This window comes from Euleptes europaea, chromosome 10 (genome assembly GCF_029931775.1).
Source record: "Euleptes europaea isolate rEulEur1 chromosome 10, rEulEur1.hap1, whole genome shotgun sequence".
Classification (NCBI taxonomy): domain Eukaryota; kingdom Metazoa; phylum Chordata; class Lepidosauria; order Squamata; family Sphaerodactylidae; genus Euleptes; species Euleptes europaea.
In genome coordinates, this window is record NC_079321.1 from 6,959,307 (window position 1) to 6,986,772 (window position 27,466).

A 27,466-nucleotide genomic window follows, 5' to 3' on the forward strand; every position below is an offset into this window, starting at 1 on the left:
AAGAAATTTTCCTCCAGGCCAGATTGGCCAGAGATCCTGGAGGGTTGTTTGTTTGTTTTTGCCATCTTCTGGGCGTGGAGTAGGGGTCACTGGGGGTGTGGGGGGAGGTAGTTCTAAACCGCTTGGTTGAGGGCGTGAATCTCCTGGTGGAGAGAGATGTTCTCAAGACACTGCATTCTTGAAGTTCATTATCTTCTTTCCAGTCCAATCCTGTTGTCCACTGTGCGTCCAACAGTCCCAAAGGCCCCCCCATTCAGCACTTTGCTCTCTCAGCAGAGGTTTGCAGCGGCTTCTCATGGCAGGATCATCCCAGGCTATCCTTGAGCAGACTGATTAGGTCTGGGTAGTCAGCACTGGCAGAATAAAGCCCACAGTCTCTAGATTGTGTTGAGGGGAAATGGTAGGGTTGTCAACCTTCAGGTACTAGCTAGTGCTCTCCTGCTATTACAATTGATCTCCAGCCGATAGAGATCAGTTCACTAGAGAAAATGGCAGCTTTGGCAATTGGACTCTATGGCATTGAAGTCCCTCCCCTCCCCAAACCCCACCCTCCTCAAGCTTCACCCCAAAAACCTCCCGCCGGTGGCAAAGAGATATCTGGCAATCCTACTAAATATGCCTGGGAGGAGGCTATACAAATTGACTGTGGACAGTTGGCTTTGGGTTTTTTTTGTTTGCACGGTACTTCTGCATGTGTGCCCTCCCTCTGCGCTTGGATGCTGTCCTCCTCTGTGGCGACACATCACCCCCATTTTTTTTGCATATTTATATGGATATAATGGCTGCATTTTTTAAAGGCGCTAAAACATTGCTATATTGACGTACTGTTTTAATGATAGGTTGAGCAGGGTCTCTGAATTACCAGCTTTGATTTTAAAAGAAATTAAGCCCCTTCCCTCATGGAGGTAAAAGGGGGAAAGTGTACGTAATGCAATGGAGCCCCGTAGCGCAGAGTGGTAAGCTATAGTACTGCAGTCAAAAGCTCTGCTCAATTGGGTATTCCGCCAAAAAATATGAGAAATAATGATAGGGTTGCTTGCCAATATAGTTTTGCTGCTGCAAGAATTATGATAGCTAAAGTTTGGAAGCAAGCGAATAAGCCTTCAATTATTGACTGGAGAGAGAAATTATGGTTGTATATGAGGATGGCCAAATTAATGGAATTCCTACATGGTAAAGATATGGAAGAATTTAAAAAAACATGGTCTAAGGCCGCCTCATATTGGGATAATTTGGCAAAAATGGATTTTACAGTATTAATTAACGAGTTATAGAAACTAGTTTTAATAATTTTATATTTTTAATATTAAATATAATAAATACTGTTAAGACACTTCTTCGGAAGTCGGGTGAAGGGTCACTTTTTTTAGGTGGGTGGAGGGGGAAGGGATATCTTTTTGAAGTATATAATTAAGCAAATATGAATGTATTACTTAAGATATATAGATACTCTTCTGTGTTTTGGTTTTTCCTTTTGTATTTTTTATGTTAATTTCATTGTATTTGTTTTTTATGTTTTGTTATAAAAATTTATAAAAAATTATAAACAAAACAAAACAAAACAAAAAAGCTCTGCTCACAACCTGAGTTCGATTCCGATGCAAGTCGGTATAAGGTAGCCGGCTCAAGGTTGACTCAGCCTTCCATCCTCTCCGAGTTCAGTTAAAATGAGTACCCGGCTTGCTGGGGGTAAAGTGTAGATGACTGGGAAAGGCAGTGGCAAACCACGCTGTAAACAGAGTCTGCCTAGTAATTGTCGGGATGTGACGTCACCCCATGGGTCAGGAATGACCCGGTGCTTGCACAAGGTACTACCTTTTACCTAATGCAATGAAGGGGGCTAGAGACTTACTTAAAAAAAAAGTAAGCTGGGAATTCAGAGAACCTGCTTAACTTATCATTACAGTGGTATATTGATATATCAGTATTTTAGTACATTTTTAAAAAATCAAAAATGAAACCACTCATGTTCACAGAGCAGGGGGAGGAGAGGGGGTGGTTTGACAATGATGACAGTCCAATCATCAAAAAGTGGGCTGGAAGTGAGTAGGTCAAAGAAAACTTACAGTAATATGCACGAAGCAAAAGACTCAAAATTGGCTTCCAAAAAAGATTGAGGTAAATGTGGTCTAAAAAGAACTGGGGGAAGGGGGGAATAGGGGGGAAACAAACCGAAAATTAAAGACATAGAAATGTGTACGGAAATCAGGGGATAAACAAAAGCAGTATGGGGCCTGAACTGACGATGTGGAAAAGCTCAAAGTCTTGAGTTTTAATAATTTTTATTTTTTTTTGTAACGAGGAATCATGAAGTTGAACTTGGTTGAAAAGTGCTAAAACTATTATTTTATGCTACTTTGGGGTTTTTTCTTCCCCATGACAGGTGTTTTCCCTCGAGGGCATCTTGGCCTTGTTGAAATCATCCAAGAGTATATTCATCAAGACGAGATGGATGAAGCGATTAATATCCTGAGCGGCATGAACTGGAACACGATGGGCCACCAGTGCTATACGAGCCTCAGTGCCATAGTAAACCATCTTCTCAGGCAAAAGCTGACACCCGAGAGAGAAGGTTTGTTCGGATATGTGTGTGTGTGTGTGTGTGTGTGTTACGTAATGTCAAGTCACTTCCAACATGGTGACCCTATGAATTAACAACCTCCAAAATGTCCTATCCTTAACGGCCTTGCTTAGGTCTTGCAAACTGAGGCCCATGGCTTCCTTGATCAAGTCACTCCATCTATTTTTCTGCTGCCTTCAACTTTTCCTAGCGTTATTGTCTTTTCCAATGAGTCTTGTCTTCTCATGATGTGACCAAAGTATGATACCCTCAGTTTGGTCATTTTAGCTTCTAGGGAGAATTCAGGCTTGATTTGATGTAGAACCCATTTATTTTTTGGCGGTCCATAGAAAACTCCTCCAACTTCTTATTTCAAATGAATCAACTTTTTTTCTTGTCTTTGAGCATGTTTAATAAATTTGTATAGTTTTAATTAATGCACATAATTGAGATGATACAAGTAAATTTTGAACAAGCGACATTATACCCACCATGTACGCTTGTTGTTTAAAAGGAAAGGATGCAAATGTATCATTTAGACTAGCAGAAGCAGTTAAGATGCTTTTGTTCTAACAAATAGAACATTAATAGGCTTTTATTTAAAAATATTATCAGTGGCATACGTGTCTGTGTGTGTGTGTGGTGTTTTTCTTGGTTTCATTCTGAGTGACCCTTTTCAAAAGAAAACAGGAAGAGGTTTTGATTTGTTCCTTTGCAATTAGAAAAAAAAATGCAACGTTCGCCAACTTTACCCGCTTCCTAATGTCTGCCCTCAGACCATTTCCCCATCCTTCCTGTATCTCCCCAGGTGCCTCCAGTGACTTCTGAAACCTCCCAAAACTAACAGATCAATGAGAACCATTGTGGTATAGTGGTTAAGAGTGGTGGTTTGGAGCAGTGGACTCTGATCTGAAGAACCGGGTTGAATTCCCCATTCTTCCACATGAGCGGCAGAGGCTAATCTGGTGAACTGGATTTGTTTCCCCCACTCCTACACATGAAGCCAGCTGGGGGACCTTGAGCTAGTCACAGCTCTCTCAGCCCCACCTACCTCACAGGGTGTCTGTTGTGGGGAGGGGAAGGAGATTGTAAGCCGGTTTGAGTCTCCCTTAAGTAGTAGAGAAAGGTGGCATATAAAAACCAACTCTTCTTCAACTGAGGGCTCAGTCTCATCTCTGCTCGATCCTGGTGGGACGGTGCTCCATCGAATGGCCCGTGTTGTGTTAGAACTTGAGCTGTTCCCAGGGTTTAGAGGGGGAAAACATTGAACGGGAAGGTTGCATGCCATGTCTCAGCATGGAGGTACAGCTGGGCAGCTCCCCTATTTCTGCGAGAAGGAAGCGCGCCAGAGGGTATGGTGAACAATTGCTTGATGTACAAACCTGTCCCCGGGCAATCAGTCTGAGGCAAGCCAAACACTTGACAGTGAGAGGCAAGGCTGATTTCCATAACCTTTACTGTACCAATTGACAAGGTCAAAAATCTCTTCTTGGAAAACGTCTGAAAATATCCAGCAGGAAAGTGGAAGAATGGAGAGAGTAGACAGGGAGAAGCTTTTCTCCCTCTCTCATAATACCAGAACGTGGGGTCATCTGTTGAAGCTGGAGGGTGAGAGATTCAAAACAGAGAAAAGGAAGTATTTCTTCACACACAACACATAGTTAAATCGTGGAACTCCCTGCCCCAGGATGTGGTGATGGCTGCCATCTTGGAAGGCTTGAAGAGGGGAGTGGCTACTATTCCTTTCCTTTCCTTTTCAAGCCCCCCTGACCCACAGGTCATGAGCAGTTAATAGGGAGGGTTTTTAAAATTTCTTTAAGGAAAATATGGTGGAGAGATACTTGGCCACCACCACTGTTATACTTGGATCTCTATCCACCAGAAAAAGGGGACTAATTTAGAAGGAGGAGGAGGAGTTTTCATATGCCGACTTTCTCTACCACTTAAGGCAGAATAAAACTGGCTTACAATCACCTTCCCCTCCCAACAACATACATCCTGTGAGTTAGGTGGGCTGAGAGAGCTCTAAGAGAACTGTGACTAGCCCAAGGTCACCCAGCTGGCTTCATGTGGAGAAGTGGGGAAAAAATCCAGTTCACCAGATTAGCCTCTGCCGCTCATGTGGAGGAGTGGGGAATCAAACCCGGCTCTCCAGATCAGAGTCGACCGCTCCAAACTACCTCTCTTAACCACTACATCACCTGTTACAGTGACAGGTAGTATCAAAATAGGGATGATCCATTGATCACGTTGGAATTTGAAATGGGGACACTCCAGCATCATCTGAGATAGTGTATCAATTTTCTTCGTGTTACACAAGCAAAATCTTTCTGAGGATGGCTACTAGTCAAAATGGATACTAGTCATGATGGACACCTATTCTCTTCAGGATCAGAGGAGCATGCCTAGGTGCATTGGAACGCAGGCAGGATAATGCTGCTGTAGTCGTCTTGCTTGTGGACTTCCTGGAGGCACCTGGTTGGCCACTGTGTGAACAGACTTCTGGACTTGATTGGCCTGGGTCTGATCCAGCATGGCTTTTCTTATGTTCTCTCCAGGATCAGAGGGGCATGCCTATTATATTAGGCTCTGTGGAACAAAGGCAGGACAATGCTGCTGCAGTTGTCTTGTTTGTGGGCTTCCTAGAGGCGCCTGGTTGGCCACTGTGTGGACAGACTGCTGGACTTGGTGGACCTTGGTCTGATCCAGCAGGGCTTTTCTTATTTTTTTATGTCTTGTTTGTGGGTTTCCTAGAGGCACCTAGTTGGCCACCGTGTGAACTGATTGCTGGACTTGGTCGGCCTTGGTCCGATCTAGCATGGCTTTCCTTGTGTTCTTAAGGGAGAGGGGGGTGGAAGGCTTTTTGTGAAACTATGCTTAAAAATATATTCTTGGTTGTTTTTTTTAACAAGTGGATATCTTGTGTGTTTCTCCACACATGCAATCTGGCTAATGCTGTTTCACAGTACATGGGAGTTTTATGCCATCCAGGATTCATTCCATTCTACCAAAGCTGTCATGGTAATTTGTTTTCTTTCTTTTTTTTAATTAGAAGAACTCAGGGAGTCCTTTTGTAATAATGTGATAGTTATCTCTGAGATCTTCATTTCTGCCATCAGCATCACGCTGGGCTATCTGATGAATCTGTAACCGCTAGTTCTTGCTTGTATTCCATGTAAGCCAAAGCATTTCAGGAGTGCGGAACATGCAGTCAGGAAAACAGCCACGACCAGAGAGCGCGGCTTGTTTTTCCGGTATGAAATTTTAATCGAAATTGGCGGATGCTTTTGAAAGAAAACACCCTGAAAGTTCAGCATATCTCACCATCTAGATTCAAGATAATGCAAGGCCTAATTTAATAGCAGGCCATCTTGTGTTTCACAGGTGTTGAACTATTAGAGTCTTCGTCATTATCAAATCTAATACAATAAAATGTAGTGCTGCTTAGAACTAAGGGATAATTATTGCTAAAGGTGGAAGAGTTGAAATGGATGCGAACAGCATTTATGGCATGTTGCTAATCTAACAAATCATATAATAAGATTAGCCATTTACCTAAACTTATTGTTGTCTACCTCAACATATTGTCCCAAGGCTTCCTCGGGAGGTGGTGAGCTCTCGTTCCATGGAGGTTTTTAAACAGAGGCTAGATGGCCATCTGTCAGCAATGCTGATTCTATGACCTCAGGAAGATGATGAGAGGGAGGGCACCTTGGCTATCTTCTGGACACAGAGTAGGGGGTCACTGGGAGTGTGTGGGGGAGGTAGTTGTGAATTTCCTGCAGTGTGCTTGGACTAGATGACCCTGGTGGTCCCTTCCAGCTCTATGATTCTATGATTTTTTGGATCACTTAAAGCCTAAGCGATGTGACTTGGCTAGCGAGTCCTGTGGGTGCGGAAAAGACTGTTATAAGAACATAAGAAAGGCCATGCTGGATCAGAACAAGGCCCATCAAGTCCAGCAGTCTGTTCACGCAGGGGCCAACCAGGTGCCTTTAGGAAGCCACAAACAAGACGAGTGCAGCAGTACCATCCTGCCTGTGTTCCACCGCACCCAAAACAATAGGCATGCTCCTCTGATACTAGAGAGAATAGGTATGCAGCATGACCAGTATCCATTCTAACTAATAACCATGAATACCCCTCTCCTCCATGAATAGCCATGGATACCCCTCTCCTCCATGAACATGTCCACTCCCCTCTTAAAGCCCTCCAAGCTGGCAGCCATCACCACATCCTGGGGCAGGGAGTTCCATAATTTAACTTCATTGTGTGAAAAAATACTTCCTTTTATCTGTTTTGAATCTCTTACCCTCCAGCTTTAGCAGATGACCCCGTGTTCTAGTATTATTGGAGAGGGAGAAAATCTTCTCCCTGTCCACTCTCCCCATACCATGCATAATTTTATAGACCTCTATCATGTCTCCCCTCAGCCCCCTTCTTTCCAAGCTTAAACAGCCCTAAGCGTCTTAACCGCTCCCCATAGGACAGTCGCTCTAGTCCCCTGATCATTCTGGTTGCTCTTTTCTGCACCTTCTCAAGCTCTGCAATATCCCTTTTTAGGTGTGGCGACCAGAACTGTACACAGTCTTCCAAGTGTGGTCTCACCATAGATTTGTACAAGGGCAGCATGTCCTCCGGCAGCAGTGGACAGCTGATGGGCCCTTGTACGCTCACGGAGTTCTCTCTTCCAGAGGCCGCAGTGGTAGACTTGGAAAACTCTTAAATTCATGGAATAAAATATATTTCTGAACAACACAAACCAAATCTGCATTGTGCAGCCATCTTTTTTTAAACTCTGAGAAGGAGAAATAGCAGAGGAGGAAGTGCTTAAAGCAGAAACCCTTCGAGAAGGAGCGGACCTAGATTCTTGGTGACAGTGTTAGTTTAGTGTTCTGTTTCCTGGTGTGTGTCAGAGTCATTCTGAGAGAAGAAAAATGTTCCCATTGTTGGCAATACCCCTTGGACTGGCGCTGACAGTGGTTAAGAGTGGTGGTTAGGAGCTGTGGACTCTAATCTGGAGAACCGGGTTCGATTCCCTACGCCTCCACATGAGCAGCGGACTGTAATCTGGAGAACTGGGTATGATCCCCCACTCCTCCACATGAAGCCAGCTGGGTGACCTTGGGCTAGTCACAGCTCTCTTAGAGCTCTCTCAGCCCTCCCTCCCTCCCAGGGTGTCCGTTGTGGGGAGGGGAGGGGAAGGGAAGGTGATTGTAAGCTGGTTTGATTCTTCCTTAAATGGTAGAGAAAGTCGGCATATAAAAACCAACTCTTCTTCTTTTTCTTCTCATAGGAGCCAGTCTGTGCAGCGCTCTTCTCCTGGTGACCAGTGACACAAAAGAGTTAGTTTATTGTAGTTAATTAGTTTATTTGATTTTTTTTACCCCACCCTTTCCCAACATGTCAGAGGAACCATTAAAAAAAACACCAAGTTTATTGAGAAAGAAAAAAAAACCTTCTGTTAATGGGGAGTTGATCATTGCTCATTCAAACCGTGTCATATCGATGAGTCAATCTTTCCACGTGCAAATAATTAGAGAACCGTTTATCTTTTGACAGCCCCCCCCCCCCGCTTTTGTTTCTTACAATAATTGTTGTACAAATAACCGTTTGCTGGTTAGGGGTTGCTTTTGTACTCCCCGTCATCTTTTTATTTCATCTTCCTGGCAATAAGTTCGTGTTTCGTCTGGCTTTGAAAAACCTGACTGGTTGCAAACGCGAGCGGCTTCTCGTAGGCTCGGCTGTCCCGCTTGTTTCAATGCCTCTTTGTTTGAACTCTGCAGCACAGCTGGAGGCGAGCCTTGGAACCTTTTATGCGCCGACGAGGCCTCTCTCGAAGACAACGGTGTTGGGATACAGGGATCCCGTCAGCAGATACGCAAGAAGGTTCTTCCACCATCTGCTGAGGTGAATGACATCTTGAGGTCCCCCCCCCACCGCAAGTTCTAATTAATCGTTCATTTCAATAACTTTACACTTTTGACGTGGTTTGCATATTTCTCTTAAAGGACCACCCTGGAAAACTATGCATGCCCTGACAGTGTTTGTTTAGCGATTCCTTCCTTCTTTTCATAACTTGCATAAAGAATAATTTTGAACTCCTCTGTCAACTCCCTCAAAAGGGGGAATATGTTTTCTGTTCAATGTGATAGAGAATTGAGTAATTCTCTGAGATTAGATGAAAAAAATCAAAACATTCCACTGTTGGGTGCTTGTAATTCATTAATGATAAAAATGCAGATTAGCATGATGCGTCACAATCCATTCCTGGCTGAGAACCAGTAAACTTGGTCTATTTTATTGGTCTTCTGTTTTCACAGTCAAGTAGAATGACCTAGCTGCTATCACCTCAGCCAAGCTACTGACTGAGTAAGGGTGGGACCTTGGCTCAGCGATAGAGCATCTGCTTGGCATGCAGAAGATCCCAGGTTCCATCTCCAGTAAAAAGGATCAGGTGATAGGTGATGTAGAAAACCTACTTGAGACTCTGGAGAATCGCTGCCAGTCTGAGTAGACAATACAGACCTTGATGGGCTGATGAGCTGATTCAGTATAAGGCAGCGTCATGTGTTCATTTGCTAGGGAGGGGCTGTGACTCAGTGGCAGAGCATCGGCTTGGCATACGGAAGATCCCAGGTTCAACCCCCCGCATCTCCAGTTAAAAGGATGAAGTAATAGATGATGTAGAAAGACTTCTGCTTTAGACCCTGGAGAGCTGCTGCCAGTCTGAGTAGACAATACAGACCTTGATGGACCAATGGTCTGATTCAGTATAAACAGTATAGGACGCCAAATGTCTTGTTATTCCAACATTAGATAAGTAACATAACACAACTAATTATACAGAAATAGCCAAACAGTCCAAGAAGTGGAGTAATCAATGACCAACTCTTGCAATATAATCTTCAAGCGAACTTCTTGTAGAGACAAGGTTGTAGTCAGCTTCACAAAACCGTCCAACAGCACCCAATAATTCACATTAGCACAGATGGTCTTCTAGAAAAAAAACCCATTTCGTTGTCAGAATTCCTCAGTGCCCGATGTAAGCTTCACAAACACCGAAGGCAAATAAACAGAGGTGTTTCTTTATATTTACCCTGATTCAGTATAAGGCAGCTTCATGGGCTCATGTGTGCTATTAAGCAGCCAAATAAATCAAAGGCCTCCTAAAATATATTGAAAATATTCAGACTTTTAATTTGTATTACTTATGCAATTTCTAATTTTAATTTTGGAAGACTTACAAAACTTTTATTACATTTTGGTATCTCACCCTTCCTCCAAGGAGCTCAAGGCTCTAGACGTGATGTTATTTCTATGTTATCCCCTCAAGAACCCTGTGAAGTAGGCGGCTGAGAGAGAATCTTACCCCAGGCCAAAAAAATTGTGTTTACAGATGTGCCAGATTTCATAAGATACTCATAAAAAGAGATTTTTAAAAATAGAGCCTTAAGCAGTCCTGGTAGAGGTGTGATGAATTTGGCTCCGTAATGCCACAGCCCGTGGTTTTGAGGGTTGAGTGCTGTTGGAACAACCCACTTACACTAATGATTAGATGATACACATGATAGTGGTAGCACACATAGTGAAGTAAAGTGCATGCAGGGGTGGGTTACTATTGCATTCCCCAGTCTTCCTTGGTGGTCTCCCATCCAAGTACCGACCATGCTTCTCAGCTCTGATGAGATGAAGAAGAGTTGGTTTTTATATGCCAACTTTCTCTACCACTTAAGGAAGAATCAAACCTTCTTACAGTCACCTTACTTTCCCCTCCCCACAACAGACATCCTGTGAGGTAGGTGGGGCTGAGAGAGCTCTAAGAGAGCTGAGACTAGCCCAAGGTCACCCAGCTGGCTTCACGTGTAGCAGTGGGGAAACCAACCCGGTTCATCAGATTAGCATCCGCTGCTCCTGTGGAGGAGTGGGGAATCAAACCCGGTTCTCCAGATTAGAGTCCACTGCTCCAAACCACCGCTCTTAACCATTTATACCATGCTGGCTCTCAGATCAGGCTGGTGTGAGATATTAAAACTGCTACAGGTGTTAGCATAGAACATAACTTTCAGGAAAAAAGGATTCTGAAAGCAGCCCTGGCCTTGATGGCCCAGGCAAGCCCAATCTTGTCGGATCTTGGAAGCTAAGCAGGGTCGGCCCTGGTTGGGAGACCACAAGGGAAGTCCAGTGTTGCTACGCAGAGGCAGGCAATGGCAAGCTACCTCTTCCCTGGCCTGGATGGCCCTAGCTAACCCAATCTTATCAGATCTCGGAAGCTACGCAGGAGTGGCCCTGGTTAATACTAAGATGGGAGACCACCAAGGAAGTCCAGGATTGCTATGCAGAGGCATGCAATAGCAAACCATCTCTGCCCTGACCCGGATGGCCCAGGCTAGCCCAATCTCATCAGATCTCAGAAGCTAAGCAAGATCAGCCCTGGTTAGTACTTGGATGAGAGACCACCAAGGGAGTCTAGGGCTGCTCCACAGAGGCAGGCGCTGGCAAACCACCTCTGTTCAACTCTTGCCTTGAAGACCCCATGGGGGGGTCGCCATAACCCGGCTGCGACTTGATGCCATTTTCCGCCACCACACCCTGAAGCTGTTAATAAACATCCGGTACAGAATAGGTTTCGGGTTATTTTGTAAAGTTGATCAAAAAGATATTCGTGTTACACTCACGGGCGTGAATTTCAGTCACTGCAATCCGAGCATCGCTTGCAAAGATTGCCCCAGCTACAATTATTGATCTGCTCTGCAAAGCAAAAGACGGGGTTGCCACAATTTAACAAGATTTCAGTTTAACAGCCGAAGGGGTTAAGCATGTTAGCCACTAAGAGCCAGCATGGTGTAGTGGTTAACAGACGTGGTTTGGAGTGGTGGACTCTGATATGGAGAACCGGGTTTGATTCCCTACTCCTCCACATGAGCGGCAGAGCCTAATCTGGTGAACTGGATTTGTTTCCTCACTCCTACGCGTGAAGCCAGCTGGGTGACCTTGGGCTAGACAGCTCTAGAAGAGTTCTCTCAGCCCCACCTACCTCACAAGGTGTCTGTTGTGGGAAGGTGATTGTTAGCTGGTTTGATTCTGCCTTAAGTGGTGGAGAAAGTCGGTATATAAAAACCAACTTTTCTTCTTCTTCTAAGATGTTAGATCGTCTTTATTTCAGTAACACCGTTAATTACTTTTTTTAACATAAGCCAGTTCCACTGCAGGTTTTCATATCACTCAAATCCTTTGATGGGTAGCTATGGAAGTTCATTCTCTCGTGCAGATCACACTGTAAACAAAGCTGGGCAAAATATCTGAATTATGTAGTCTCCAAAGTTAAAAAGAAAGAAAGAAAATAATTCCTGAGAAGGCAGCGTCATGTGTTCGTGTGTTCATGAGAAATAATCCTGATTGAAATGCTTGTGCATGCGAATGCAAACGCAGTTGTGTAGCGCTAGGAATTACAGAGGAAGGGGGGGCGGTCATGCATAATTTTGACTTGTTTCCCAGCTACATAGTTATAGTAGGAATGGCTGCATGTTTGTGGATCCACGGCACGTCGCTCATAAAGTCTAACAAAGAGAGAAAATTTGTCTCCAACATCCGTCACTTTTTCCCTTTACTGGTTTGCTTGCTGTTTTGAACACATGAAGCTGCCTTATACTGGATCAAACCCGTGATCCATCAAAGTCAGTATTGTCTACTCAGACTGGCAGCGGCTTTCCAGGGTCTCAGGCAGAGGTCTTTCACATCACCTACCTGCCTAGTCCCTTTAACTGGAGATGCCGGGGACTGAACCTGGGACCTTCTGCATGCCAAGCAGATGCTCTACCACTGAGCCATGGCCCCTTTTCACACCAGCAGAACTACATAGTCCCAGAGAAGCAATTAAAATGTGGAATTTGCCACCAGAGGAAGTAGTGATGGCCACGTACATAGACAGCTTTAAATGAGGATTAGACAGATTCATGGAGAAGAGGCCTATCAGTGGGTACCAGCCAAGTGACTAAAGGGAACCTCCGTGTTCAGAGGCAGTAAACCACTGAATACCAGTGCCAAGAAGCAGCATCAGGGGAAGGCCTCGGCCTCTGTGTCCTGTTGTTGGACTGGTTGGCCACTGTGTGAGACAGGATGCTGGACTAGATGGACTGCTGGTCCAATCTAGCAGGGCTTTTCTTGTGACCTTATGGTTCCATTTTGAGGGAAAACCACACTTTGTGTGTGTAAAGTGCCATCAGGTTGCCGCCAATTTATGGCAAACCTGTAATATAATAATAATTGATTTTATTTGGTCAAGTGTAGCAATTCTATGCAGAATATCTTAAAATGTTAACATAAATTGCATAACTAAATCAGACGTTTGGTTGAAGATAGGACAGTTAGTTGAGAAAGTAAAAAGGCGGTTCCGTTCAGTTTGGTTTATTTACAGTCATTTGACCAGCAAATATCAATACAAAATTACAATTTTAAAATCCCAGTTGAGGATCTCTGTATCATACTAGCGCCATAACAGAACTTTGCCACTGAGTAAGAGATAAAAACATCTTTGTCTTCTAGTGAAAACTTAATAAAATCATCTAATGGCTAACATTCCTAAAAGTTCTGGTCAACACTGGTAAAATCAACTTATTTCTAACCTCCCGATAAAATTCACAGTATAATAAAATATGTATATTTGTCTCAATTGAATTAAAATTACAGGGGCATAATCTGGCCTGTACAGGTATATGCTGAAATCTCCCGCTGAGCCTAGCCGATGGAAAGGCATTAAATCGAGCTCTTGAAAAGGTCCATCGAAAACTAGAAAATGTAATGGCTGTTAAATAAGGAGCACTAGACAAACCTTCCCAGCTCTTTAATGATTTATAATGTCTAGGCAAACCAGTAAGGTTTTCAAAGCAAAAGAATTGCAGGGGTGGTTTCCCACTGCCTCACTCTGTGTATCAACCCTAGACTTCCTTGGTGGTCTCCCATGCAAGTATTAACCAGGGCCGATCCTTCTTAGCTTCTGAGATCTGATGAGGTCAGGCTACACTAGCTGTACCCAAAGATGATGATAAGGAAGAGGAGGAGGAGAAGGAGAAGAAGAAGAAGAGTTGGCTTTTATATGCTGACTTTCTCTACCACTTAAGGAAGAATCAAACTGGCTTACAATCACCTTCCCTTCCCGTGTGAGGCAGGTGGGGTGGAGAGAGCTCTAAGAGAGGTGTGACTAGCCCAAAGTTACCCAGCTGGCTTCATGTGTAGGAGTGGGGAAACCAACCCGGTTCACCAGATTAGCCTCTGCCGCTCATGTGGAGAAGCGGGGAATCAAACCCGATTCTCCAGATCAGATTCCACTGCTCCAAACCACCGCTCTTAACCACTACACCACTGACCCTACACCTAAGGGAAAAACAGGCCCACAACCCACGAAGCAGTGCATCTAGCGCTTAACTTCTACTTCCAGATGTTCCCTTGACTGCCGTTTTCACATTCCCGAGATATCAGATCTACACAATGGGGGGTTATAATGGAAGCAGCAACTCATCCCGAACCGCAGTTGCCTCTGCCATAGTGATGTATTTTTGGCGTGTAGACATGCTGATACGTTTGCTCAATAAAACGCAGCTTTCGAGACACAACTGTTAAGTTTACATGATCACCAGAGTGAGAGGGCTGAAGCTGGAACAGAAGAAAAGCTGAAGAGAATTAATGTAATAAAAGCCGGGATTTAACAGACAGGGTTGAGCAAAAGGAGTGTGAAACAACAGGTGTCATCGGCTCTTATCAGCATTTTTAATTAACATCTGTTTGCTGCCCAGAGTACTCTGGAAGAGTATGCTGGAGAGTGTCTGTATTTATAGATAAAGGTAGACTGTTGAGAAGTTACTGAACAGTAAGAGGCTGGGGAAACTGAAAAGGAGGGTGGGAGGGGGGGCGGCGTGCGGTGGGGGTGTTGGTTGCAGCTTTTACGAGCCCGAAGGAAATCCATTATAACAGAATTGCAAGGTAGGAAGACATCGCTATGGAAACAAAAATTATTTTGTCTTAGAGGAAAACGAGAACGATAAGGCGAATTCGGAGGGTGGGAAATTCAAAGGGAGCGAATGTTCTAATTAAAAAAAAACGGACGGGATACATTTTAAAAGCAGTGCCAGCTTTAGTGTTAGAATTATTCAATTAGCATTACCATTTTCCGTCCCTCTTTAGTCCTGTTCATTCAGAGTCTCGAGGAGACTCTTTCAGATATTGAAAGAGCCGCGTCGTACGACCTCCCGATGAAAAAGAAAAGTACACTTAGCTTTTCCGACAACATGAAAGAAACTCAGGCGCCTCCATTTCCATGTGGCTTAGGGCTCGCGTGCACCAAATGGACACCATGTGGAGACCACTTTAAATTGTTCCTGGATCATTCTCGTGCAGCAGCCTGTCATGTCGATTAGGGGGGTGTTATCCATATCCATGCAATATGATATTTTTAAGAGCTAGGATGCCATACAGAAACCAACCAGATTCCCCATGACAAGCCTCTGCTGTATACAATCGACTCACCTCACAGTGACCGTTACCGGGTTAAGAACGTCATTTAAAGCAGTCTCCACAAAGCAGCTGTTTTGTATTCCCCGAGAGAGCCAGCGTGGTGTGGTGGTTAAGAGCGGTGGACTCTAATCTGGAGAACCGGTTTTGATTCCCCATTCCTCCAATTGAGCGGCGGACTTGAATCTGGAGAACCGGGTTGGTTTCCCCACTCCTCCACATAAAGCCTGCTGGGTGACCTTAGGCTAGTCACAGTTCTCTTAGAACTCTCTCAGCCTCACCTACCTCACAAGATGTCTGTTGTGGGGAGAGGAAGGGAAGGCGATTGTAAGCCACTTTGAGACTCCTTCAAGGTAGGGAAAATGGGGGGGGTATAAAAAACAATTCTTCTTCTTCTAGGTCCCCCCTTGTCTGGATTGCCCTCCTAGACTGTTTGCACTTGGAGGAGCTTTTTGACTTGCTGGAGGTAAAGGGAAGATGACTGGGGAAGGAAATGGCAAACCACCTCGTAAACATAGTCTGCCTAATAAACGTCAGGATGTGACGTCACCCCATGGGTCAGGAATGACCCCGTGCTTGCACAGGAGACTACCTTTAGCTTTTAAGGGGAGCCATTAATGAGAAGGGAGAGGCGCTTTTTCCTCTTTGACCATTGCATCACCTGAATCGACCCAGAAAAATTGTTCAAGGTGGTTCATGAGGTGTTAACACCTAAATCTGACTCCTGTCGTGAGGGAAATATGGTTGGGTGCGTCGATGCCTCTACTAGGTTCTTGGCTGACAAAGTCCCACTCCTACGGTTGGTCTTGGAAGCCAGTTTGATTGTCTGCCAGAGGTGTCACAAGCATACACTTGATATAAGACTATGGATCATTTTGTTGTGATCTCCCTGACTGATAAGAGCTTGGGTGCCACCAGCAAAACAGATCTTTTGTCAGTCTCACTCCTGGCTAGTTTGGTAATGTTGGGAAAAACTAGAGGGATCTTTTTCTGAGGGCTAGGGATTCCTCTTTGGTAGAGGGAGTCCTCCCTTCTGTTTAGCCAGCGTGGTGTAGTGGTTAAGATTGGTGGTTTGGAGCAGCGGACTCTGATCTGGAGAACCAGGTTTGATTCCCCACTCCTCCACGTGAGTGGCGGATGTTAATCTGGTGAACCGGGTTGGTTTCCCCACTCCTCCACATGAAGCCAGCTGGGTGACCTTGGGCTAGTCACAGCTTTCTCAGCCCCACCTACCTCACAGGGTGTCTGTTGTGGGGAGGGGAAGGGAAGGTGATTGTAAGCCGGTTTGATTCTTCCTTAAGTGATAGAGAAAGTCGGCATATAAAAACCAACTCTCCTTCTTCTAAAAGGAAAATGTGGTCAGTTACCGATGGATGAAACCACCATTGTCAAAAGATGATCCAGCCATTTATGGGCTGGCTTTGAATCTCCCCACTTCCAGCCTGAACAGGAGGGGCTGGAATTGCCATAGATGTACCTAAGCAGGGCGTCTGCCCTTAACCCTCGAGAGAGCCAGCGTGGCATAGTGGTTAAGAGCAGTGGACTCTAATCTGGAGAACCGGGTTCAATTCCCCACTCCTCCACACGAGCGGTGGACTCTAATCTGGTGAGCTGGGTTGGTTTCCCCACTCCGACACACACGAAGCCAGCTGGGTGACCTTGTGCTAGTCACAGTTCTCTTCGAGCTCTCTCAGCCCCACCTACCTCACAAGGTGCCTGTTGTGGGGAGAGGAAGGGAAGGAGAGATTGTAAGCCGGTTTGATTCTCCTTAAAAGGTATAGAAAGTCGGCATATAAAAATCAACTCTTCTTCGTATCAGTAGTGAGACAAATAGCAGGTCCCTGGATCTGTTTCAGGTGGAGAACGTGGTATGTATTTGTGGAGGGGAATACCGTCCCTCCGTTCATGCTGTGGTCCCGCTTGGAATTTGGTCCCTGTGTGCCTGATTTTTAAAGGGAAAAATGATGTGATTTCCAGTCACAGGACTCCCAACTTCTCATGTAGTTGAGCCCTGAGAGAGAGGGAAAAAAACATGCAGACCCCATTCAACTTAATCGTAAATAAGCCAGCTCTGGCTTACAGTTTTCCAACCAAAGAATATAAAAGGTCTGAGATAACTGACAAGCAGTTCAACACTCGGCACCTTTTTAAAAAAAAACTTTAAATCATTTCATTCAATAACACCCCCAACTAGGTCTGTCGATTCGGTTCCATCCGACATGGAAAACAGCCGAATTTTCCCCGATTCGGCGGTTTCCAGTTCGGATAGAGCCGAAGTTAAAAAAAGACGGGAAAATGACGAGCCGAACTCGGTGAGTTCGGGCAAACGCCGAATAAATTCGTACAAATTCGGCACCCCCGAATCAGCATTCTCCCGCGGCCAATGGTGGCCCAAGCTGGGTCTTCTGGTCAATCAGAGCAGGGATTCTCCCTTTTGAATTGGCCAGGAGAAGAGTATACAAACTCCCGAGTCCGTCCGGTCCCCTCCCAAGTTCATTTCCTTCCATTTTGGTGGTGCTGCTCCTGAGAGATCCTGAGCTGATTGGATTTACTTCTCCTCCCTGCTCCTGCTGGAAGATATCCACACAGTTTGATTTTTGGGGTTTTTCTCTATACCTTTTTTTCCTTGTGTGTGTGGGTGGGGGGAAGCAGATTCTGTGTGTATGTGGGGGGGAAGCAGTTTCTGTGGTGGGGGGAAGCCAAAGGGGGGCTGTTGCCTGTTCTGCCGGGGAGGTGCCTTCTCGCCTCTGTGGGAGTGTGCATTCTGCCTTTTTCTGCCCGTTGCCACCCTCGCCTGGAGTTGAGTCAGTGCGGCTGTACGGCGTGAGTGTCCCTCCGCTTGGCACCCGCACCTCCTCCTCTTCCTTGGATCATTTGGGGTTGAGCCGAGAGCTGTACTGGTTTGAGGGGGGAGCTTTGCCTGTTCTGCCGGGGGGGTTGCCCGCTCACCTCTGCTGGAGTGTGCGTTCTGCTTTTTTTGCCTGTTGCCACCCTCGCCTGGAGTTGAGTCAGTGCGGTGGTGTGGCGTGAGTCTCCCTCCGCTCGCCACCTGCTCCTCCTCCTTGGTTCGTTTGTTTGGGGTTGAGCTGAGCAGAACTGGTTTGAGGGGGGTTGTTCTGCTGGGGGGCCTTGATTGCCTCTGTGGAGTGTGATTTGGGGGGGTTACCTGTCCTGGGGGGGGCTTATTGCCTCTTTGCGAATGAAATCTATCAATCCTGAAGATACGGAATTTGCGCAGGTCGCACTTACACTAGTAGCATTATAAGATGCACTTTGGCTGTGTTGAAATGAAAAGACACGTACATTACCCATGCTAGTTACGCTGTTTACTTACGCTTTGAGCATTGTTGGATGCACTTTCGGCGTAGTTACATCGGCTCTTGGAAGCCACGGACTGGCTTCTACTGTGTGTGTTGGGGGGAGGAAGCCAAAGGGGGGGTGATCTGTCCTGGTGGGGGGGCTTGATCTCCTCTTTGCGAGTGTGATTGTTGCTGTTTTCACCTGTTGCCACCTTCGCCTGGAGGTCAGTGTGGGTCGGGGAGTCTCTCTCTGGCTGCCCCAGAAACAATGGGAGGTTTGCCTTGGATTTGCCGCTCTCTGATGCACATTAAGGATTGCCAGCTCCTCTTCATTCCAATGGGCGGAGGGGGGAACCCCTTCCAGACCCCATAACTCGGGACCCCTGACCCAATCTGCACCAAACTTGGGGGTTCTTGCAAGAAGGGTCCCCTCAAGCTACACTGAAAGTTTGGGACCTTTAACTTCAAAAATGCCCCCCCCCGAGCCGCGGAAAGCCACAAATGTGCTTAAATGGCATTATTCGGCCGAATTTATTCGCAAATGCCAAATTCCATGCCGAATTCCACAGATCCAAATGGGGGGGGGGTTCAGACTTCGGCATTGCCCAAATAAAAACGGGCCAATTTTGCCGAATCCTAATTTTGCTGAAAAAATTTTTCAACAGCCCTATCCCCAACATGGCTATAGAGGGTTAGGTTTTGGCGTTTCACATCAATTTGTGCGCCTGTGGAATTCTTGGGCTTCCTGACACCAAAAATTGTGTCATAGAATTATAGAATCATAGAGTTGGAAAGGACCACCTGGGTCATCTAGTCCAACCCCCTGCACCATGCAGGAAATTCACAAATGCCTCCCCCCATACCCCCAGTGACCAGAAGATGGCCAAGGTGCCCTCCCTCTCATGATCCGCCTAAGGTCATAAAATCAGCATTGCTGACAGATGGCCATCTAACCTGTGCTTCAAAACCTCCAGGGAAGGAGAGCTCACCACCTCCCGAGGAAGCCTGTTCTACTGAGGAACTGCTCTAATTGTAAAAAATTCTTCCTAATGACTAAATGGAAACTCTTTTGATTTAATGTCAACCCATTGGTTCTGGTCCGACCTTCTGGGTCAACAGAAAACAACTTGTCACCATCCTCTATATGACAGCCCTTCAAGTACTTGAAGCTGGTTATATCACCTCTCAGTCTTCTCCTCTTCAGGCTAAACATTCCCAGTTCCTTCAACCTTTCCTCATAGGACTTAGTCTCCAGACCCCTCACCATCTTTGTTGCCATCCTCTGGACACGTTCCAGCTTGTCTATATCTTTCTTAAGTTGCGGTACCCAAAACTGAACACAGTACTCTAGGTGAGGTCTAACCATAGCAGAGTAAAGCGATACCATCACTTCACGTGATCTGGACACTGTACTTCTGTTGATACAGATGATGTCCTATGTTCATATCCCATGGAAGAATCCTGGTGTTTCACTGTGTCTATGCAGGCCACTCAGACGCTCCAGGCACCAATACCCTGTGCTAGTGGATGTAATGGTGAGACCTGCCGTTAGAACATAAGAACAGAGGAAAGGTCTTTTTTGGCGGCGTAGCCTCGCTGTTTGCTATGGGGGCATTTTCCCTTTTTTTCCTTTGTAAACTGCTTTTATTTTATTTTCGGTGCTACTCCTGACCGCCCCGGATCTACCCCTTCTTTAGGAATGGGCTGTAACTCTACGAGTTGACCAAATTTGACTTACTGTCCAATCAAAAGTGCAGAATTAAAAGGCGCAGTTCCACTTAAATCTGACTTTACTATGTTCTGTAGGGACGTAGTGTAAATCACTGCACAATTCTCCACTTTTTAAAACAGCAGCTTTTATGAAGTTTTCTGTTTTTTTGATACATTTGACTCTGTAAGCCTCCTCAAACAGGATCTCTGCAGAGAAAGCATAGAAATTTTCTAAATAAAGAAAATAAATAAGAATCTAACAGAGCAAACCTAAGCAGTTCAGTTCAGGTACCTTTATTGGCATAACAAAGATTTAGCTAAATACATGTCAGACAATACAGTAAAACGCAAACCGAAGCAGTTATATCCTTTTGACCGTTGAAGCAAGTGGGTTTAGAAGGGTATAACTCTGTTTAGGATGGCACTATGAAGCTATTTGGAAAATGGGAGCAGAGAATGCTCTTGACCCTTCTTCCTAAAATTGCTGTAATTCTTTTACCGAAGCCTCCTTTTATATTGTATATTAATTAAAGCCTCCTACGTTCAAAGACTTTTTGCCATCTTTCCTTTCTTGTAAATAGAGGTGATATTGTATATTAATTAAAGCCTCCTACGTTCAAAGACTTTTTGCCATCTTTCCTTTCTTGTAAATAGAGGTGATATTGCATCATAATTTATTAGTTCTCACAGTTTAAAACCATTCTTCCTTTTTAGTTTAAAAAAAATTGCACATTGTAGATAAAGGAGAATTGTTTTTGAGTTGTTAAAACTCTGCCTATTGTTTCTGTTCCAAAAAAAAAAAAAAAAAAAACTGATAGGAGAATTTGTGAGGAAATTGGTTCTTATGAATAATTAATAATATTGTGCTTAAGAAATGGGCAGGATGCCTAGAAAATGAATGAAGGAGTAAATTTATTAAATTGAAATATTAAATGAAATAACTGAATTAAAAGTAATCATGTAAGCCCTGAACTAAATGTTTGCTAGTTGTAGTTGATTTAACCTATTTTCGTCATCTGTTCAGATGCTTAAATACAATTGCGTGATGTCAAGCAAATGCTCGAATGATATTCCAAATACAAAATTTGCATATGCGTTTCAGAATATTGAACAAATTAAAACTTCATTTTCGTTGGATTTGATTACATGCAAATTGTTTCCAATATTCATTACTTCTATTGTCTTCCTTTGGAAGGATTTTAAATTCCCATTTACATATCACACGTCATCCTTCATTGGACTTCTTGATGAGGCGGGTTCTAAGACTTCTTCATTTATAAGGAAGAGGTTTATAAATTAAAATTGAGGCACAGCCATTCTGCTAGAGACGATTTTCTAAACATGGTGCATTCGTACTAAAGACAAGGAGAAAAATATTCCTCCTTTTTATCATCCCACCACAGGAATATGCTTACATGGCCAATGAGCATGTCTAAGACAGCTTGTTGGTTGCAACCAGCCACTAAGAAAACACTTTCTAGAGTCAGTATGATTTTTTCATCAGGAGCCTATAAATGGGATAGTATGATCTTTGTACACCAATACAGACAAGCACAATTCTCACATTATGGCTTGTCATTATGAGAATGAATCTGGGGGAGCTTGTACTGTGGAGGAGTGGTGAATCAAATCTGGTTCTCCAGATCAGAGTCCACCGCTCCAAACCACTGCTCTTAACCACTACACCAAGATCCAAAATTCCCAAATTTGTGCTACTCCTCTTACCAAAAGGGGATAATACTCTAATATGTTACACTCTTGCTGTTAATAGGAGTGTTCACAATTTGTCCAAAAAAAGAAGAATCTGTCCCCTAATCTTAACCATCCTCCTACAGCTCTCAGACAAAAGTATAAAAAATAACAAAATATTAGCTTGTAAGCCTAAATAAACTAAAGTTTGGGTATTTTATATTACAGCTTGCAGCCCTTCACCTACTAAACTTATTTCTACCTAAAGATGTCAGATTACTGGTAGAAAAATGAGGTTTGAAAGTATTTTGAGCCCTACTACCAGAAACATCCACCACTCTCCTGGAATAGTTTAAGAAAATGCTGGGTCAGTTCTTACAGATATGCTCAGAAGGCCCATTTGATTCTACATTATGTTTTCTGGGCAACAATTGTGCTCATGAGCAGGCTGAACACTTAATTTATCATTGCTTGGAAATGTATCAGTTAACGGCTTCTTCAAATTGATATTATCTTGAAGATACTTTTGAACCAATTTAGGTGATATGTCTGATGTGTTGTGTTCCAAATCAATGGCACAGTCTGTGTCCATGATCTACTCTTAAGGGAGAGTTGCAAGGAGAACGCCAGATTGTATTCAGGAACAAACAGTAATCCGAGCTAGACTAAGTCTTAATTAAAATGGTTTTACCGCAGAGATAAATCAAGAAGAGCTTTTCCTGGTGGATTGTTAGGAATGTTAGGCTAGGAACTGAAATGACTTGAGGGTGTTTCTATATATCAAAATTATATTTATTATTAAATTGATATTACTACTACTGCTGCTAAATTAATTCTCGGCACCAGGACTAATTTCCTAACTAGGGTTTAGCTCGGGACATTCTGTCCAGGTAAACGTCGTGATGTGACATAGAATCATAGTGTTGGAAGGGACCACCAGGGTCATCTAGCCAAACCCCTGCACAATGCAGGAAATTCACAGCTACCCCCAGTGACCCCTTACTCCATGCCCAGAAGATGGCCAAGATGCCCTCCCTCTCATCATCTGCCTAAGGTCATAGAATCAGCATTGCTGACAGATGGCCATCTAACCTCTGCTTCAAAATCTCCAGGGAAGTAGAGCTTTCCACCTCCCAAGGAAGCCTGTTCCACTGAGGAACCACTCTGTTAGAAAATTCTTCCTAATGTCTAGATGGAAACTCTTTTGATTTAATGTCAGCCTGTTGGTTCTGGTCTGACCTTCTGGCGCAACAGAAACCAACTCAGCACCCTCCTCTGTATGACAGCCCTTCAAGTACTTGAAGATGGTTATCATATCCCCTCTCAGTCTTCTCCTCTTCAGGCTAAACATACCCTGCTCTTTCAACCGTTCCTCATAGGACTTGGTCTCCAGACCCCTCACCATCTTTGTTGCCATCCTCTGGACACATTCCAGCTTGTCTACATCTTTCTTAAATTGCAGTGCCCAAAACTGAACACAGTAGTGTAGATGAAGCCTAACCAGGGCAGAGTAAGACGATACCATCACTTCGCTTGATCTGGACACTATACTTCTGTTGATACAGCCCAAGATCGCATTTACTCACTCCTTGGGTCAGTAATGGCCCAGTGCCTGCACAGGGCCTTTTTAAAGAGCCAGCATGGTATAGTGGTTAAAGTGTAGGACTAGGACCAGGGAAACCCAGGTTCATATCCCCACTCATGCCGTGGAAGCTTGCTGGGTGACCTTTGGCCAGTCACACACTTTCAGCCCCGACCCTGGCTGGTAATTGTGTGGGAGACCTCCAAGGAATAACAGGGTTGTGACATGGAGGCAGGCAATAGCAAACCACCTCCAAACGTCTCTTGCCTTGAAAACCCTACAGGGTCGCCATAAGTCAGCTGTGACTTGACGGCAAAAAACCCCAAACCTTACTGTTAATCATAAAAACATAAGAAAAGCCCTGCTGGATCAGACCAAGGCCCATCAATTCCAGCAGTCTGTTCACATAGTGGCCAACTAGGTGCCTCTAGGAAGCCCACAAACAAGATGACAGCAGCAATATCCTGCCTGAGTTCCACAGCACCTAATAGAATAGGCACGCTCCTCCGATCCTGGAGAGAATAAATATGCATCATGACTAGTATCCATTTTGACTAGTAGCCATGGATAGCCATATCCTCCGTGAACATGTCTACTCTCTTCTTAATTATTTTCATATTTCATAGTGTGACAGCCACAATAAACCTTAGGGTCTCACAACAAAAATGATTAACAGTAAGTTACAAGATACAAATAAAATGCTATAAGCTCTGACCTGGATGGCCCAGGCTAGCCAGTTCTCATCAGATCTTGGAAGCTAAGCAGGGTCAGCCCCAGTTAGTATTTGGATGGAAGACCACCAAGGAATTCCAGGGTTGCTACATGGAGGCAGGAAATGGCAAACCATCTCTGTTCATCTCTTGCCTTGAAAATCCTACAGGGTCGCTGTAAGTCATCTACGAGTAGACGGCACTTTCCACCACCACCACGGGTTATAAACAATAAGCTTGAATAGATTGATTGGCCTTTATTAAATTTTTTGCCCGCTCTCTATCCCAGCCAAGGCCGGGCTCAGAGCGGGTCACATCCATCAAAATGCAACATGTCATGTCTAAAACCAATAAATTCATTAAAAACTCTAACATAAGATTAAAATTTATCAACAACCAATTTGTGCCAGTTTTGCACACTGGTCTATAATGAGTGTAAGGATGTGTCACTGGCAATCAAGATCAAGTTAATTCATGCCATCGTATTCCCTATTACTATGTATGGGTGTGAAAGCTGGACAATGAAGAAAGCTGATAGGAAGAAGGTAGATTCCTTTGAGATGTGGTGTTGGAGGAGAGTATTATGGATACCCTGGACTGCCAAAAAATAAATCAGAGGGTTATAGATCAAATCAAGCCTGAACTGACCCTAGACGCTAAAATGACTAAACTGAGGCTGCTGTACTTTGGTCACATTATGAGAAGACAAGAGTCCCTGGAAAAGACAATCATGCTAGGAAAAGTGGAAGGTAGCAGGAAAAGAGGAAGACCCAACAAGAGATGGGTTGACTGTATAAAGGAAGCCACAGCCCTCAGTGTGCAAGACCTGAGCAAGGCTGTTAAAGATAGGATGTTTTGGAGGACATTGATTCAGAGGGTCGCCATGAGCCAGAAGTGACTTGACGGCATTTAACACACACTATAATGAGCCAGGGGACAGCAATTGGGATCCCCCCCCTTAGATTCAATAGGTTCACAAAGGCAATGAGCCATCTGTGAATGAGCCATATGTGTCCTGGTACAACACCAGCCCCCTTTTCACTGATAAGCCAGCACTTGAGAATTTCATGTAGGGAGTGTGGATGAGGGACTGTTATGTATACCAGGGGAGGGGCTGTGGCTCAGTGGTAGAACCTCTGCTTGGCATGCAGAAGGTCCCAGGTTCAATCCCTGGCATCTCCAGTTAAAGGGACTAGGCAAGTACGTAATGTGCAAGACCCCTGCTTGAGACCCTGGAGAGCCGCTGCCGGTCTGAGTAGACAATACTGACTTTGATGGACCGAGGGTCTGATTCAGTGTAAGGCAGCTTAATGGGTTCATGTGTTCAAGACTTAAGCATTTCTGTCTGCTGGAAAGATCTTGAGGCCCTACGTGCCTCCAAGCCTTCCAATTGCAAAAAAGAGAGAGAGAGAGAGAGTGGTTTCATGATTCACATGACAACCGAATCGGTCACATGAAACCTGAATTGTGTGGCACTGCTATCATCTGTCATCTCAAAACGCTGCCATTTACCACACCCAACAGTGTGCAACAAAAGCCGCAAGGCAACACACCTATCCTATGCACAATTGGATATCCAGTTCCTTCCTTGTTACAGACGGTGTTTATGCCCTCTCTTGGCTGGGTGCCTGTAAGGCAGAGTCATGCCCATGCAGAAACAAGCTCTATGCCACAGTGTCACCACTGGCATGGTTAGTCTGGTTGTAGAGTGAGGAATCAGGCTTGTGGGGCGCAGTGAGGTGCAGGACCTAGGAAAGCCCCAAGGCTGACAGTTAAGAACATAAGGAAAGCCCTGCTGGATCAGACCAAGGCCCATCAAGTCCAGTAGTCTGTTCACACAGTGGCCAACCAGGTGCCTCTAGGAAGCCCCCAAACAAGACGACGGCAGCTACTGACTCTGGAGTTAATCTAGAGCGCTGTGCCCCCTACCCATTCTTCCTTGGGTGGGGTTGCTGGCTTAGCCAGTTTGTAGGTCAGGGGTCCCCGACCTATTTGAGCCTGCAGGCACCGTTGGGGTTCTGACGCAGGGTGATGGGCACAATCACAAAATGGCTGCCACAGGAGGTGGAGCCAATCACAAAACTCCTACCACAGGTGGTGGAACCAACAACAAAATGTCAAGAAGCAAGGTTCCATCCCCAAATCTCAAGCTATTTCCCAACCCGGAGCTGGTTATAAACACATACAGTAGGAACACATGAAGTTGCCTTCTACTAAATCAGACCCTTGGTCCATCGAAGTCAGTATTATCAACTCAGACCGGCAGCGGCTCTCCAGGGTCTCAGGGAGGGGTTCTTCACAAGACCTACCTGCCTAGTCCCATGAACTGGAGATGCCGGGGATTGAACCTGGGACCTTCTGCATGCCAAGCAGATGCTCTGCCTCTGAGCCACAGCCCCTCCCCTAGCCATCAGCCTAGCAGTACACAAGTAACATGTAATGTGGATTGGGAGACAGGCTCCGTTTCTTCCTTTTTATTGAAAAGGAATAGGACTCTGAATTGTATTGTGTCTTTCTCCTTATCTTGCAGATATCAGAGGTTTGAAAAGGCTTTCCTGCTTGCTGTTGATATGGGTGCCCGTGATTTATTTATGGTGAGTTTCTCCTAGAAGATGATGATTGCAGTTGTCGTTGTTGTGCTAAAGGATGAGTTGCGTGTTGAGTCTGGTGCCTGTTACAAGGGGTCAGCGTAACGGTAACCTATATGTTTGGGCCCATTCGTGGTGGTAGGTATGGACTGTTAATAGTACCTTTTTGTGACATTACTCTTACAACCAAAGAAGCCACCAAAACAGCTTCAAAATCATCAGCCGTCTGTGATGGTGAAAGTTAAAAACTGATACGAGAACTGCAAATGATAATCAAATGCCATAAAGAACCTGGGAAAACAGAAGGGCCTCCACCTGTCATCTAAAACTCCAAGCTTCCATCAGTGGCAATGGATCTAGACACTAATCTGGTCCTTTAGAAGGGGAGGGACCATGGCTCAGTGGTAGAGCCTCTGCTTGGCGTGTAGAAGGTCCAATCCTCGTCATCTCCAGTTAAAGGCAAGTCAGTGATGTGAAAGACCCCTGCTTGAGACCCTGGAGAGCCACTGCTGGTCTGAGTAGACAATACTGACTTGGATGGACCAAGGGTCTGATTCAGTATAAGGCAGCTTGATGTGTTCATGTGTTCAAGGAATGCAGTCTCATCTAGAACTGGCATTTATTATTGATCAGCAGCAATTCCATCTTGTTGGGGCTGAACTTCAATAGTCCGTCATCTAGCTCATTCCTTACTCTAGTTCAGAGAGGGAGGGACCGTGGCTCAGTGATGGTAGAGCATCTGCTCGGCATGCAGAAAGGTCCCAGTTTCAATCCCCGGCATCTCCAGTTAAAAGGATCAGGTAGCAGGTAATGTAAAAGGG

At 44.9% G+C, this 27,466-nt stretch overlaps 1 protein-coding gene across 1 annotated transcript in view; it reads left to right on the top strand.

Moving 5' to 3' along the window:
• WDPCP (WD repeat containing planar cell polarity effector) overlaps positions 1-27,466 on the top strand; it is a 146,258-nt gene that overhangs the window by 51,050 nt on the left and 67,742 nt on the right. The window contains exons 9-11 of the mRNA XM_056856807.1: positions 2,384-2,572; positions 8,347-8,470; positions 26,588-26,651. Of these exons, the coding sequence (XP_056712785.1) occupies positions 2,384-2,572; positions 8,347-8,470; positions 26,588-26,651 (377 nt within the window). The remainder of the gene's footprint in view (positions 1-2,383; positions 2,573-8,346; positions 8,471-26,587; positions 26,652-27,466) is intronic.